Below are 12,628 nucleotides of genomic sequence, written 5' to 3' on the forward strand. Positions count from 1 at the left end.
TTCCCAGAACCCCCCGCCCTCCGGGGCGTTATAGGAGATTACGATTCTTCTCGCGACACTTTTACCGCTCCTGCCCCCCACAGCTCGCGAGACGTTGGACGTTCCTAAGCTCCTCTCGCGAGGCTTCTTTCTTCGCGGCCATCTTGCTGCCGCCGCCGGGGTCACCGGGACAGAGGGGACAGCGCCGCAGCTCTGCCGATAATGCTGTCCCGCCTGGGCCTGCGCGCCGGTGAGTGGGGCCCGCCCGCGGGGCAGCCCTGGGGGAGGGGGAGTCCTGGGGGGGCAGCGGGGGCGGGCTCGGGCCCTGCACTGATCGCTCCGTGTCCTCCCCAGCTCCGGCGGCGCTGAAGAGCCTGGCTCCCTCCCTCTCCGTGGGGTAAGTGCGGCCGGGGGAGGGGGGTCAGGACTCCTGGGTTCTCTTCTCTGGGGGGGTCAGGGTTCTTGGGTTCTTTTTCTCCTCTGGGTGGGGGGCTGGGGGAGCAGGACTCCTGGGTTCTCTTTCTCTGGGGGGGGGGTCGGGTTGGGGAGAAGGGTCAGTACTCCTGGGTTCTCTTTCTAGTGGGGAGAGGGGGGGCTAGGAATTAAGACTCTCGGGGCCCGTTCCTGGGGCTGGGGTTAGAGTTTCTGGCCGTGCTAGAAATGACCTTCCTCGGCATGCAGTTAAAGTTGCTTCTGTGAATCCCTCTTTAGGTTAGATGAAGCATTTGCTTAAGTATTGAGGTTGTGCTGGTTTAACTCCTATGCCAGCTTAACTCATTGCTCAGCCACTGAGTGTATACACTATTACATCTGTTTACTGGAGTGATGATAATGTCTCGTTTTTATATGGCACTTTTTGTGAGTAGACCTCCAGGCATTTTATAGAGGAGGTAATTTCCAAACTGTTGGTTTAGTTATCTTCTGCCTATTACAGGTTCCAACAAATACAATATCAAAAGTCTTATTTCAGCTCAAACCTATCAACAAAGTTAGACCAGTTTAAATTGGTATAAAATAACACACACAGCTTGAATGGTGCAACTTTGTGTGTTAATCAGGCCTTAATATTTTGAACTACCTTCTGGCGGCTATTTGAGTGCTATTATCCGCCCCGCTTTGGCAACACTTCAAGTAGCTTCTAATCAAACTTTTTAATATGATCAGGATTCTGGAGGTTGGGATGCTTGAGTTTGTTGGACTGTGAGCAAGTCACCTAATTTTTCAGTCTATCTATCTGTTAAATCGTGGTAATAGAATTTGCTTCTTTTATGCATGTATAAGAATATTTTTTTGTAAAGCAGCTTGAAATCCTTCAGTAGAAAATTAATGGAATGAAAAGTGTTCTTGTAGAAGTATAGATTTGCTACAATTTCTCATTTAAGAAGCCTCTGCTGTGAATCTTCAGACAAGATAGTGAAGGCCTCCTTTTTTTTTCTCCATATACCTGTAACCTCCATGTGTGCCCATTTGCTCATGTGAAACAGTAAAATCTACCCAATCTATGCAAATAAATAGATGCATTTACCAAGGGTAAGTTTGTATGTGCATTAACCAAAGTCCGTTTTGAGTGTTTGGTATACAGTTTTGACTTTTCTATATAACTGAAAAGATTTTTGGGGCCCTCATATAAGAACAAGTGTCCTAACTTCATTTGAGACTTTGTGGGGTGGGGGGGGGCAAAGGAATACACTTCACAGCAAATCTCTTTTTACTCATAGTGTATTGCATGCATCTAGATCGTTCCACACAGGTCAGCACTGCTTGGCTCCTTTACCACCTCTCCCTGAGAAAGGAGGGCAAGTTCGTCATGGGTTGATCCCAGAAGAATTTTTCCAATTCCTGTATCCTAAAACAGGAGTCACAGGTTAGTATGTTGTACCCTTGTGAGTTTGATTTTGATTATTGGTGCTGCACACCTGCTATGGCCATCAAGTATGGCAAAGTGTCTGAAAAGTTTAGGTTTTACTGGTGTGAGTAATTTGACATTGATGTGGATGATGAATTTGCTTTTGTGGTGGGAAAGCTCACACTCTGTTTAGGATATTGTATTAATTATGGGCTTGATCCTGTATGGAGATAAGTTTCCTTCTGAGATACTGAGAACTTTCAACTCTTTTGAAGTCTGGGAAGCAAATGGGGGAGTTGATCAGAAGGCACCTTACAGACTTTAGCTTTCAGTAAAGGATAAGTCTTAAGTGTGTGTTATGGACCTTATTAGCAGAAAAGTGTTTGCAGCTCCCAGTAATGTCTAAACATGGAGGTTAATGCCCTATGCTGAGAGGGCAGCAGAGGCTAGGGATAACATATTAGGCGTTCCATGGTTACTTTCTGGTGATGAAAGTCTTCATATAGCAGTATATCTCTGGGAATGGTGATTCTTCTACTGAGTCATTCTTTTTTTTGGAGAGGTGTGACAAGTCCCTCAATATTCCTATGTAACTTAAAATGTTACATAGGACTTTAAATGTAACTTTAAAAATTAAAATGCCTAGCTCTGCTTTCAGTCAGTTGAACTTGGAATGGGGCTGTTTCCAAGTGATGTATTTAAAACATTATCCTTTTATCTATTTTAGGGCCCTATGTGCTGGGGACTGGGCTACTGTTCTACCTTCTCTCCAAGGAAATCTATATAGTCAACCATGAAACAATTGCAGGTGCCTGCATGGTGGGAGTCCTCATTTATATAGTTAAAAAATATGGGGGTGATGTAGCAGCTTTTGCTGATAAGCTCAATGAGGTAAGAAAAAAAGAGAACATAATCTAACTTGACACTGACTCTCAGTGCAACAATTCCAGGTGTTCAGTTGCTTTAAAAAAAAGTTTTCACCAGTTCTTCTAATATTGAAGAAAAGTAATGGCTTTTTTAAATTATGGTTCTCTTTGTACAGTGCTGAAAGCCTACATGGCACTTTACAATAGGTGATCTCTGCCAAATAAATCTTACAGGGCAGGCAACTTAATCGAACCTGTCCATGAATTTAGATGTAGAATTGTGTACGGTAGTGACTGTCTTGCAACTGAGGGTTCTTGCATTTTGACTGGTAGCCTACTAATCCTGAAGAAATGGATGAAACTCATCAGAACGATACTTCCAGACCCTATTGGCCAAGGGAGCCAGAACTTGACTATGTCCATGCATATTAAGAAGCCACCTGTTTGCAAAATGCTTATGGTATTTTGCCATGGGTGTCACAATCTAAAATTAAAGGGCTGAGGGCAAAGTATGCATTTATAGTTGGTGTCATGAATCAATATCCATATATGTAAAATTTTTCAAAAGCGTCTTAAGTCCCATTTTCAGCAGTGACTTGGATGCTTGGGGAGCATAAGCCTCTGACTTTCAGACTTACCTGCTTTTTAGTTGGTGTGGTTTTTTTTAGAAATAACTATACCATGTAGGTGCATTGGGAAGCCGGTGCATTGCAGTCTCTACGTCAGAATGAAATGGAGGAGTTTAGTCTGGAAGTTAGACACCTCGTTAACTCATTCTTCATATTTTGGGGGCATGCCATTTTATTTCTGTACTCTTACATGTGTTCCTTGGTTCTTTTCTGCAAAGGCCTTCTCTATGCTAGAAAAGGTTTGCTGGTATAACTATAGCTTCTTTCTAGTCTTGGCCTAAGTAAACTCGTACTGTAGACCTGAGTTATACTGGCATAGGAATGCTTTTGTTGAGATGGCTTATTTCAGTTGGGTAACCTGGTATGAGCTCTACTAGTAAAAACGTCTTTGCCAGAATAAGCTGCATCTACCTTAGGATTGTTTGCAGGTATAGCTGTACCGGTAAACCTTTTCCAGTGTAAGCGAGGCCTTATCAGAAAAGTGCTTGCCTTGTAGCTTATACTGGGTCTCTGAGTGAAATAAGCTATACTGACAGAAACTCGTCTGTGCTGGTAAAACTACATTTATGGATGTTTAAGTGTAGACCCATCTTAAGCTTCAAACATGGCAACTTCAATGGTAATTACTGTTCTTGGGTGCCCCTCTTCACCTTCAGACCTGATAAGTTACAGTTTAAGGAGATGATGCGGTTTTGAGCAATCAGATCAGTAGTTGATCTTTCCCTTCCTTATGTTTTAGTCTGGATTTTAAAGTTTCTTCTTATTTCAGGAGAAAGTTGCCAAAGTTTTAGCTGTGAAAAATGATTCAGTCAACCACCTGGAGTCAATAATTGAACAGGAAAAGAAGGAGCAATGGAGGGTTGAAGGCCGCAATTATCTCTTTGATGCCAAGCGGGTACGTTATTACAAATATAACTTCACAAATATCTTTTTACATAGTTACGTGGCCCTCATTACCACAGACCCTGAGTGTGTCTATGTACTTAACAAGCAGCAAATGTTGACTATCTGTACATTAGGTGTGGCTGGTCACATAGACAATTAAGTAGTATGACATTTCCCATTATAAGACCCTATTTCAGTTGCATGTAACTTTACCAGAATTATTCAGGCTTTAATTTTTCCATCTTGGGTGTCTGCCCCAGGCTTTTTTTTTTAATCTTCCTTGAAAATGGTTCGTTTCTGAAAATGAAGCTAGGAAAAAAATACATTGTTAAAACATTCTGGCGACCTTTCATTTGAGAAGTTCTAGAACCTGCAAGTTATGGATCACAGACTTGAAATTTGGCAGTAGAGGAGGCCTCTGTGTTGAGGATGTTCCTTTTGCAGTCCATGTGAGCCTTCCCAAATTTGGCCAAATTGTAATCCTTTGGAAGATCACAGTTCACGCTTGATCAATGGAGATTCCTTAGAGTTCAGCAGCTAAATTTCTCAAAGACTTGATCCAAGCTAAGCAGGACTTTCCTGGCAATTGCAGCTTTGGGCTGCTGTGGAAGTGTTGGGTCTGAACACCTGAACTGAGAGCAGGGAGACTATCTTGTGCTGTCCTGGGACCAGGGAGCATGGAGGAGGAAGCTGCCTAATTTGAATGAAGAAGGGACCAGAGCCAGACTTGCAGGGGTGTAGATTGGGATTGTGGAAGAAAACAAGTCCTCACTGTGTGTGTGTGTGTGAGAGCGCAACAAGTCAGAGACCGTTTATTACGAGCAATTGCAAGGGAAGACTTCAGTCAGACGGGGCCTCCCTGACCTTAGGCACATCTTCCTCCACAAGCAATATAAGACAAGGATTCAAACCTTCCTGTTACATACATCAACGGCTAATTGTTATACTTTGTTTATACACACTCCCTCCAGACTTTACCTTATCTTAACGTTTCTGCTTAAATCAGCATTCCATCCTTATTAACTAAAAGCGAGGCGAGAAACAGCATTTCTTACAACTCTCACGTTGTTAGGGTTAGGGCTACCTTTCACTTCATCCTTAAATTGACTAAAACATTTACCCTGCTTTAAATTCTGCTTCCACAGGATGGAGTGTTGGTTGGGTAAGAGGGGGAGTGGTGGCAGATCAGGTGAGGTGCTTGAGCACAGGGGGACAACCAGGATTAGAAGCGGGGGGAGGGGGGGAAATGGGATGAGGAACATTGGGAAGGAGAGAGGGCTGAGGGCCAGGGAATGAACTGGAAGTGTCTGGACAAGGAGACTGGGCTAAGAAGCCTGAGGAGTGGGGAATGGGATGAAGATTCTGGGGGGTGACAGGTATGGGCTAAAGAGAATGGGTTAGGAGGTGTCGCGGAGGGGCAGGGAACGGTCTGTCGTCTCCTTTCCAAATACACCTCTACCTATGTGACCCGATATAACACAAATTCAGATATAACGCAGGAAAGCAGCGTTCCGATGGGGGGGGGGGGGGCTCACACTCTGGTAGATCAAAGCAAGTTCGATATAACGCGGTTTCACCTATAGCACGGTAAGATATTTTGGCTCCCGAGGACAGCGTTATATCGAGGTAGAGGTTTATTTGTGAAACCCACTGGCAAAGTGTTTCATCCTCCTCTAGTGCTGTTCCATCTAAAGAGTGCCACCTACTGCTGTAGCTGCCACTCCCGAAGCTACAGTGGCAGAGGTCTGCATTGTGGATCTAAAGGTTCCAACCCTGCTGATAACCCGTGTGGGTGTCAATGTGACTTTTTTTTTTCCAGTTTTTTAAATCTAGAAAATTACACGTAGTCTATTTTAAAAGAACATTATGGTGAGAGCTCCTGTGTAGAGCTGGATTATGCTAGATTTTTGCCATTTATTTATTTTGAGTATAAAGACATTCTCAGTTGAAAAGCCCAAAATGCAGCCCATTTTTAAAAAATACCATATCCACTTAACTAATACTACTGATATTTAAATAGTGGGACTCTTGCTTTTTGACAGGTTGTATAGTCTTGGCATATAATATAGAATTGGGATTCTAGGGTTCAGTTCCTGTCTCTGAGACCTTGGGAAGTCATTTAACTTCTTTGTGCCTCCATCTGTGAATGAACACAGTCAATTTTTGTAAAATACTCTAGGTTCCTTTGAAAAGCAACATGTGAGTGTAGTGGTCAAGGGACATCTACCTAGAACACATCACTGGACATTGGCAATACCAGGGAGGGATAAGCTGGAGTGCCAATAAGAAGTGTGGTCAGGAAAGTAACTTAAATACTTTCCGGATGGATTGTATTTTCTAATGGACAACCTACCCTAAATTCTCAACTATTGAGGGATAATTTTCACTCATTGATATATTTGCTTTCCACAACCAACTCTGTATAACTTTTCAGGATTGATGTACCTGACTATTAGGATACTAATATCTAAACTGAATTATTAAATGTATTGATCTAAATTTGGATTATTTTTGATGTATCTTATGACTTTTAAAACAAACTTTAGATCTGTGGATAATCTAATCACTATACCCAGATGTACAGACACACTTAACCTGTGTGTATTATAATTTTTTAACGTTAGCTTTAATAAAAAATTTAAATCTGAAATACAAGATGGTCAGAAAAGTCGTAATGGAAAACTGAAGTGCATCTTTTCTCTAACTAGAATAACATTGCTATGCTGCTAGAGACTAACTACCGAGAAAGGCTGCTCACTGTATACAATGAAGTGAAGAAGCGGCTAGACTATCAGATCGCTGTACAGCAACTGACACGTCGTAAGGAACAAGATCACATGATCAACTGGATAGAGAAAAATGTCATCCGGAGCATCACTGCTCAACAGGTACTTTTAGCTTCTGAGCTTCTAGCAGTTCACTGTGCCTCCCGTGTCCTAATACAGAATACTGTTTTCCTCAACTGCCTGACATCTTTGGTCAAACATGACTAGTATGTCTTTGGCTGACTCTTCTCTGGCTGGCTTCCAGAGCACCCAAGGCACATTCCTACTTCTTTGAGCAAAACCAATGGGATCTGATCCCCCCCCCTCCCCCCCCCCCCGAAATACTGAGCACTTGCAGCATTTCCTGATTTCATTTGGGTTGTGGTTGCTGATTGCTTCTGAAAATCAGGCCCAGTAACTCCAATTGAGAGATTACCTTCCTGCGCAACGGTAGTCTTGTGGGTGGGAGGTGTGCCCAGGAGGCTAGGGTACTTCTTGCAGCATCCCTTGATGTAAAGCAGGGATGTTTAAATGTGGAATTTTAAGATGACTGATGTGACTAGCGCACCTGCACATTTCCCTTCCTTGGTGCCTCACAGGGCTAAAGTCGCTTCAGTCTCCACACTGGGAGGTGAAGAAAATGGGTAGACCTAGATATGGAGTTGAAGTGCACTAGATGGGGAGTTTATTTACGTAATGCTGTCGTCTTTCCTCGGTCAGTTCTGCCAGCACTTTGGAGGATCCACTCACTCTTCCTAAAGCTTATTGTTCCTCTAGATAGGTTGGCCTGACACTTGCCAACATCCTGCAGTCTCCTGTGAATTGTGCAGACTGACTGGTTTTTTTGTAGGATCAGATTTTAATCATCTAGATTGATCATCATTTGCTAATGCTTGAACATAGGCCAATATTTGGATTTCCATCTCCATGAGTTTCTTAGATGGTTGTGCAAATTATTAATCCAACGTGAGTTGGAACTAGATCCTTTCTGTACCTGGCTTCAATTTTTACCCAGCTAAATCTGAACATGGCTGGTGTGCACACATTGTTCATGCAAATGATTCTCTTCCCTGAATTGTTTCAAGGCCTGTGAAAGTCTATTCATTTCCTTTTGCAGGAGAAGGAGAGTATTGCCAAGTGCATCTCAGATTTGAAGATGTTATCGAAGAGCACACAGGTGGCAGTATAATTGCACACCGTTGAATTCCAGTCAGCTCTGCATTGCTTCTATGATCTGCTGTTGGAAACTGTACAACTGTAACTCTAAATTAAAATATGTTCTGTATTCTCCCTGTCTGATTAGTAGCACTGAACTAGCAGCAGTCCCAGGGCATAGTTATGGCAGTTAATTCTGACATGTGAACAGGGACCTATGTGCTTGTTTGTTTGTTTTTATGCAGAAATTAGGGTTCTGCAGATGAATAAAAACATAACTCTTCCTTTGTTAAAGCCAAACAGTTCATGTTTCTTTCTGATTGGCTTTGCCACTGACTCACTGTATGTCTAGGCCAGTGACTACTTTTGCCTGTGCCTCAGTTTCCTCCTCTGTAAAATAAGTATATGGGGAACAGGGGGAAAGTGAAGTATGATTCATACTTGTAAAGCACTTTGATATCCTTGAGTAATATAAACAAACAGTGTTTACACTAGATATACATTTGGGTTATGGCTTAACCATTACACAGACAGCAATGGCTTATTTGTTCCCGGGTGGGGAGGGGGAAGGAGAGAGGCACTATGCAGCGTATGTTATACTCCTCTTGCTCTGGAGTGCAGGGTGAGCATAGGAGGGTAGTTCCCGCCTCCCTCTTTCCCTCCCCCTACTGTTCTATATTTCTCACTGTATGTGTTTACTTTCTGTAAAACACCTTAGGTTCTCAGTGCTCATGGTTGCAAGGCAGAGCTCAGTTTCAGTATACAAGTCTGTCACATGGCTCACCTTGCAAGCAGAAGTTCCCATGATAAAGCCCTGCTGGTGGACCATAGATAAAATAATAAATAGGCATATCTCCATTATTTTTATTTATCTCCTAGACCTGGAAGAGACATCGAGTCCAGCCCCCTGCCTTCACTAGCAGGCCCAAGTACTGTTTTTGCCCCAGATCCATAAGTGGCCCCCTCAAGGATTGAACTCTCAACCCTGGGTTTAGCAGGCCAGTGCTCAAACCACTGAGTTATCCCTCTCCCTCATAGTTCATAATGCTAAATTGAAATTTTGTTATGAAGCATCTTAATCAAAGAGGGGCTGCTTTTTTATTATTATTATTTTATTTAGGGGAAAAGGTCTCTCTCATCTATGAATGAAACGAATGCTTAGTGTGTGTTTTAAAAAAACAAACACCAAGACTCAACCTCTGTCTATCTTTCTGGTGGATCTTGTTAAAGACTAATGTTCTCAATTGTGCATTTCTAGCATGGTACCCTTGTTTCTGGATGAATAGATGGCTCCCTCCCACAATCTATCCCACAAGCAGGGATGTGATCATGCTCCCTATGGTGTGATACAGTTGCCTTTAGAAATTACTAGTGGTTCTGAGAAGGCTAAATCCATCTTCCAACTCTGCATGCTGTCTGCCACTTGTCTCCTCCAAAGCACATACCCCTTTGACTTTCTGTTAGCAAACTGAAAAATTAGAATTGTCAGTGTTACTTTCCTCTGTACTGGTGCCATATAAATCTCTCCGTGGATTCTATATGCCAACACTAACACTGCAAAGTGGAATAGTAGTTATCTCAAGAATGAAAAGTGAGCTAAGCTGGGGCCAGGTACTAATCCACAGGGGAGGAAGTTGTGTGCAGAAAGTAGCACTGAAGGCAGATAAGAACCTGACTTGTTACATATGTGTTTGGGGACAGATTATTGCAAAGAAATAAAGCAGAGAAGAAAATGGTTGCTAATCTGCTAACCAGTTACTTAAAACTCAAGGAAGTGCAATTTCCTTTTATCTGTGGTTTTAGGCTGAATTAGTGTTTTGGGGGCGGACGGGGGGTGGACAGGGAGGTTCATTTTTTTTTTTTCCTGCATATGTTCTGTTATGGAGCTGATATTTGTTACTCCGTGTCCTCAACTTCATTGTATTGTTACCATATACCTGCTTTCACTGCAGAACTGACTATAGTTGCTGAATGTAGAGTTGTTTAAGGTAAAAGTCACTTTGCAAACAGGAGTTAAATAGCTTATATTTCCAAACAAATGGAGACCACTACCCTCCTCCCATTTTCCATCCTACTGTCTATCCATTGCACCAATTGTACTAGAAAAGCGGGCACAGAATTCATAACTGAACAAGGGTGGCATAAGCCCAAAATTTAGGCTTTGGTTAACAAACATTTTTACTAACCCTACCCATTCCAAAAAATCAATTTGAAAATAGTTTTATTGGGATATAAACAGTTCCTGAGCAGAGTGAGAATCCAGGCACAACAGTAACGTGCCAAGTGGAAAGCAAACCACCAGTCTAAATGTTGAGTAAGGACAGGTAAATCACTTGGCTTACATTTGAACCCACTCAGTCGTCTTGACTCAAATATTATTGAGTGTGTGTTCCACTTACTGGAGATTTGAAAAAGGAGTAAGGAGAGGGAGAATTTTAAACAAAAATCAATCCATATACTGCATCGATTGGGCCTTCTGCTGATCTTTTTGGGGTGGAGGTCTATCCCTAATACAAGCCCAAACTGAGCAAAACACTTAAACGTAATTAATCTCATCCTTATTCAGCAATGCACATTACTTTGGTAAGTTATTTATTCAGAAGTTCCTTCCCATTGAAATAATAAGACTATTGTGTTTAAATGCTGTGCTGAAGAGGGATGAGATAATTTAACACGGGGGAAAAAAACTTTAGTTTTTTAAATATGAAGTCAATTTAAAAAAAAATAGAATGAAAAGGTTTCAAAAATTCAAAATGTGAACCAAAATTTTGACTGGCTTTGTTAAAAACAAAGTTTTAAATTCAGAGGAGAAAAAAATATTCAAGAGATTTGCAAAACAAAAACATTCTCTTGTGTTCACTCTCCCTTAATAAAAAGTAAATCAGAATTTTGACACCTGATTTCAAACATTTGTTTGCCAAAAAATTAGTCTTGTTTACATGAAAGAAAATGGGTGGTTTCTTGTGTTACAAAATCTGACATTACTAAACATCCTCATGCGTGCAACAGAAGATCCTACCTTACCCAAGACAACAGATGTTTCAACATCTGAACGGATGTAGATATGTTGAATTACTTCTGATAGCTGTTACTGATCTACTTTGAAAAAGGTAGGAAAAATCAAGTCGTTTTTGCAGCTGCGAAGGCTTTGGAACATTTTCTCGGTGTTCAAGGAAGGAGGTAAGATGTAGTTATTTCATTTAGCTTAATTAAAACACATTTTTACTGGTAAAGAATAAATCAGTCATATTTATCATCAGAAATCTGGTCAATGAATTTTTCTTTAGGGCCTGTGCCTTTCAATAAATCAGTATTTTCAGATTTTTAAGTGTTTTCAGATCGTGTCCTGAGACTTAAAAATAATACTTTTTCCTCTTGATGATGTGTGAAAGACCCATACAAACAATAGAGGACTGACTAATTATACAGGGGAACATCAAGTGCTGTCAAATGCACAACATAAACTGCAAAGAGAAAATATTTTTTCCTGACCTCTTTCATTTATATTCATAGCTGCTGCAACAAAAGCAGATAGATAATAATTTTAATGCAGAAATGTGGTTTTTAAGTTGGCTATTTCCCTCTGATACTGAAATAGGATTTACTTTAGTCAGTGTCTTGAATAGTAGATAGCCCTTGTGTTTCTAAGCATGGAAAAATATGCTGAATATGGCTTAGTAGAACATTTCAGGGTGCAATGCTGACCAGTGAGGGGGCTGTGTCACCCCTTCCCTGCAACCTTGGGTGCCTCACAATGCTTTGCTGTTGTAGCTTCCAACTTAGGTTCCTCAGAAGCAGCCTGTCAACATGCAGGTCACTCCCTGAGTGTCTGTAAAGTCACCGTGCGCGTCCAGCAGTTCTGACCCCAGCAGCCTGACACGACACAACACACCAGCCCACACTAGGGCTTCCAGCAGCCTTGGTTACTATTTGCAGAGTGACACCCAGTCTTGAATTTTCCCTCACAATGTGTGTTCTGCACTATTCAGTCCAGACACACTAGATCTGTTGCCTCTCTAATGGGATCAATACACAACAGCTTGCTACCTTAAATGGAGTTACCCAAACAATTCACAACACTGGAGTATTTTGATTAAAGAACAAAACTAGTCTGAGTTACAGATAATGAGGTATTAAAGTCGGAAATGGGTATAAGAAAAATAAAGATAAAATGCTTTCTAACCTAAACAAACGAGACTAAACAAACTAAAGGGAAGTCCATTACTCCAGGTTCCCAAGATTGCTGATCAAACTCTTAAGCCAGGGCCTGCTCCCAAAGTGCAGTGGCTGTTTCTTTCATCTTGGGTGAAGAGAGAGATGGGCAGGGAGAGAGAACGGCGGGGTGTTTTTGCCCCTCGTTTTCATAGTTCAGTCACCCTTTGAAAAGCGTTTTCCTGAGTGTGACCCCTAGTTCAAGTTCTTTCCAGGTGAGATCAAGGAAACATGGATTTTGCTGGAGGAAGGAAGCTTCATGCTGTTTCTTTTCACCTGTGTATGCTGAAA

The 12,628-nt window shown here is 41.7% G+C and overlaps 1 protein-coding gene across 2 annotated transcripts; it reads left to right on the top strand.

The window, feature by feature from the left end:
* The first annotated feature begins 76 nt into the window (after positions 1 to 76).
* On the top strand, positions 77 to 8,425 carry ATP5PB (ATP synthase peripheral stalk-membrane subunit b). 2 transcript variants are annotated; one of them, XM_039537866.1, is made up of 7 exons: positions 77 to 229; positions 334 to 376; positions 1,698 to 1,843; positions 2,553 to 2,716; positions 4,090 to 4,215; positions 6,914 to 7,093; positions 8,088 to 8,425. In XM_039537866.1, the coding sequence occupies exons 1-7, from the start codon at positions 202 to 204 to the stop codon at positions 8,157 to 8,159; spliced, it is 759 nt and encodes a 252-aa protein (XP_039393800.1). In that variant the 5' UTR covers positions 77 to 201; the 3' UTR covers positions 8,160 to 8,425. The 2 variants fall into 2 exon arrangements, with proteins under 2 accessions (XP_039393800.1, XP_039393801.1); XM_039537867.1 differs by having other exon boundaries at positions 1,716 to 1,843.
* Positions 8,426 to 12,628: the final 4,203 nt, after the last annotated feature.

Source organism: Mauremys reevesii, linkage group 4 (genome assembly GCF_016161935.1).
Source record: "Mauremys reevesii isolate NIE-2019 linkage group 4, ASM1616193v1, whole genome shotgun sequence".
Taxonomy (NCBI): Eukaryota; Metazoa; Chordata; order Testudines; family Geoemydidae; genus Mauremys; species Mauremys reevesii.

Coding starts and splice junctions, on each gene's coding strand:
- ATP5PB (XM_039537866.1), top strand. CDS start 202: ATGCTGTCCCGCCTGGGCCTGCGCGCCG. Junction 230..333: donor CCGCCTGGGCCTGCGCGCCG/GTGAGTGGGGCC, acceptor TGTCCTCCCCAG/CTCCGGCGGCGCTGAAGAGC. Junction 1,844..2,552: donor TCCTAAAACAGGAGTCACAG/GTTAGTATGTTG, acceptor TATCTATTTTAG/GGCCCTATGTGCTGGGGACT.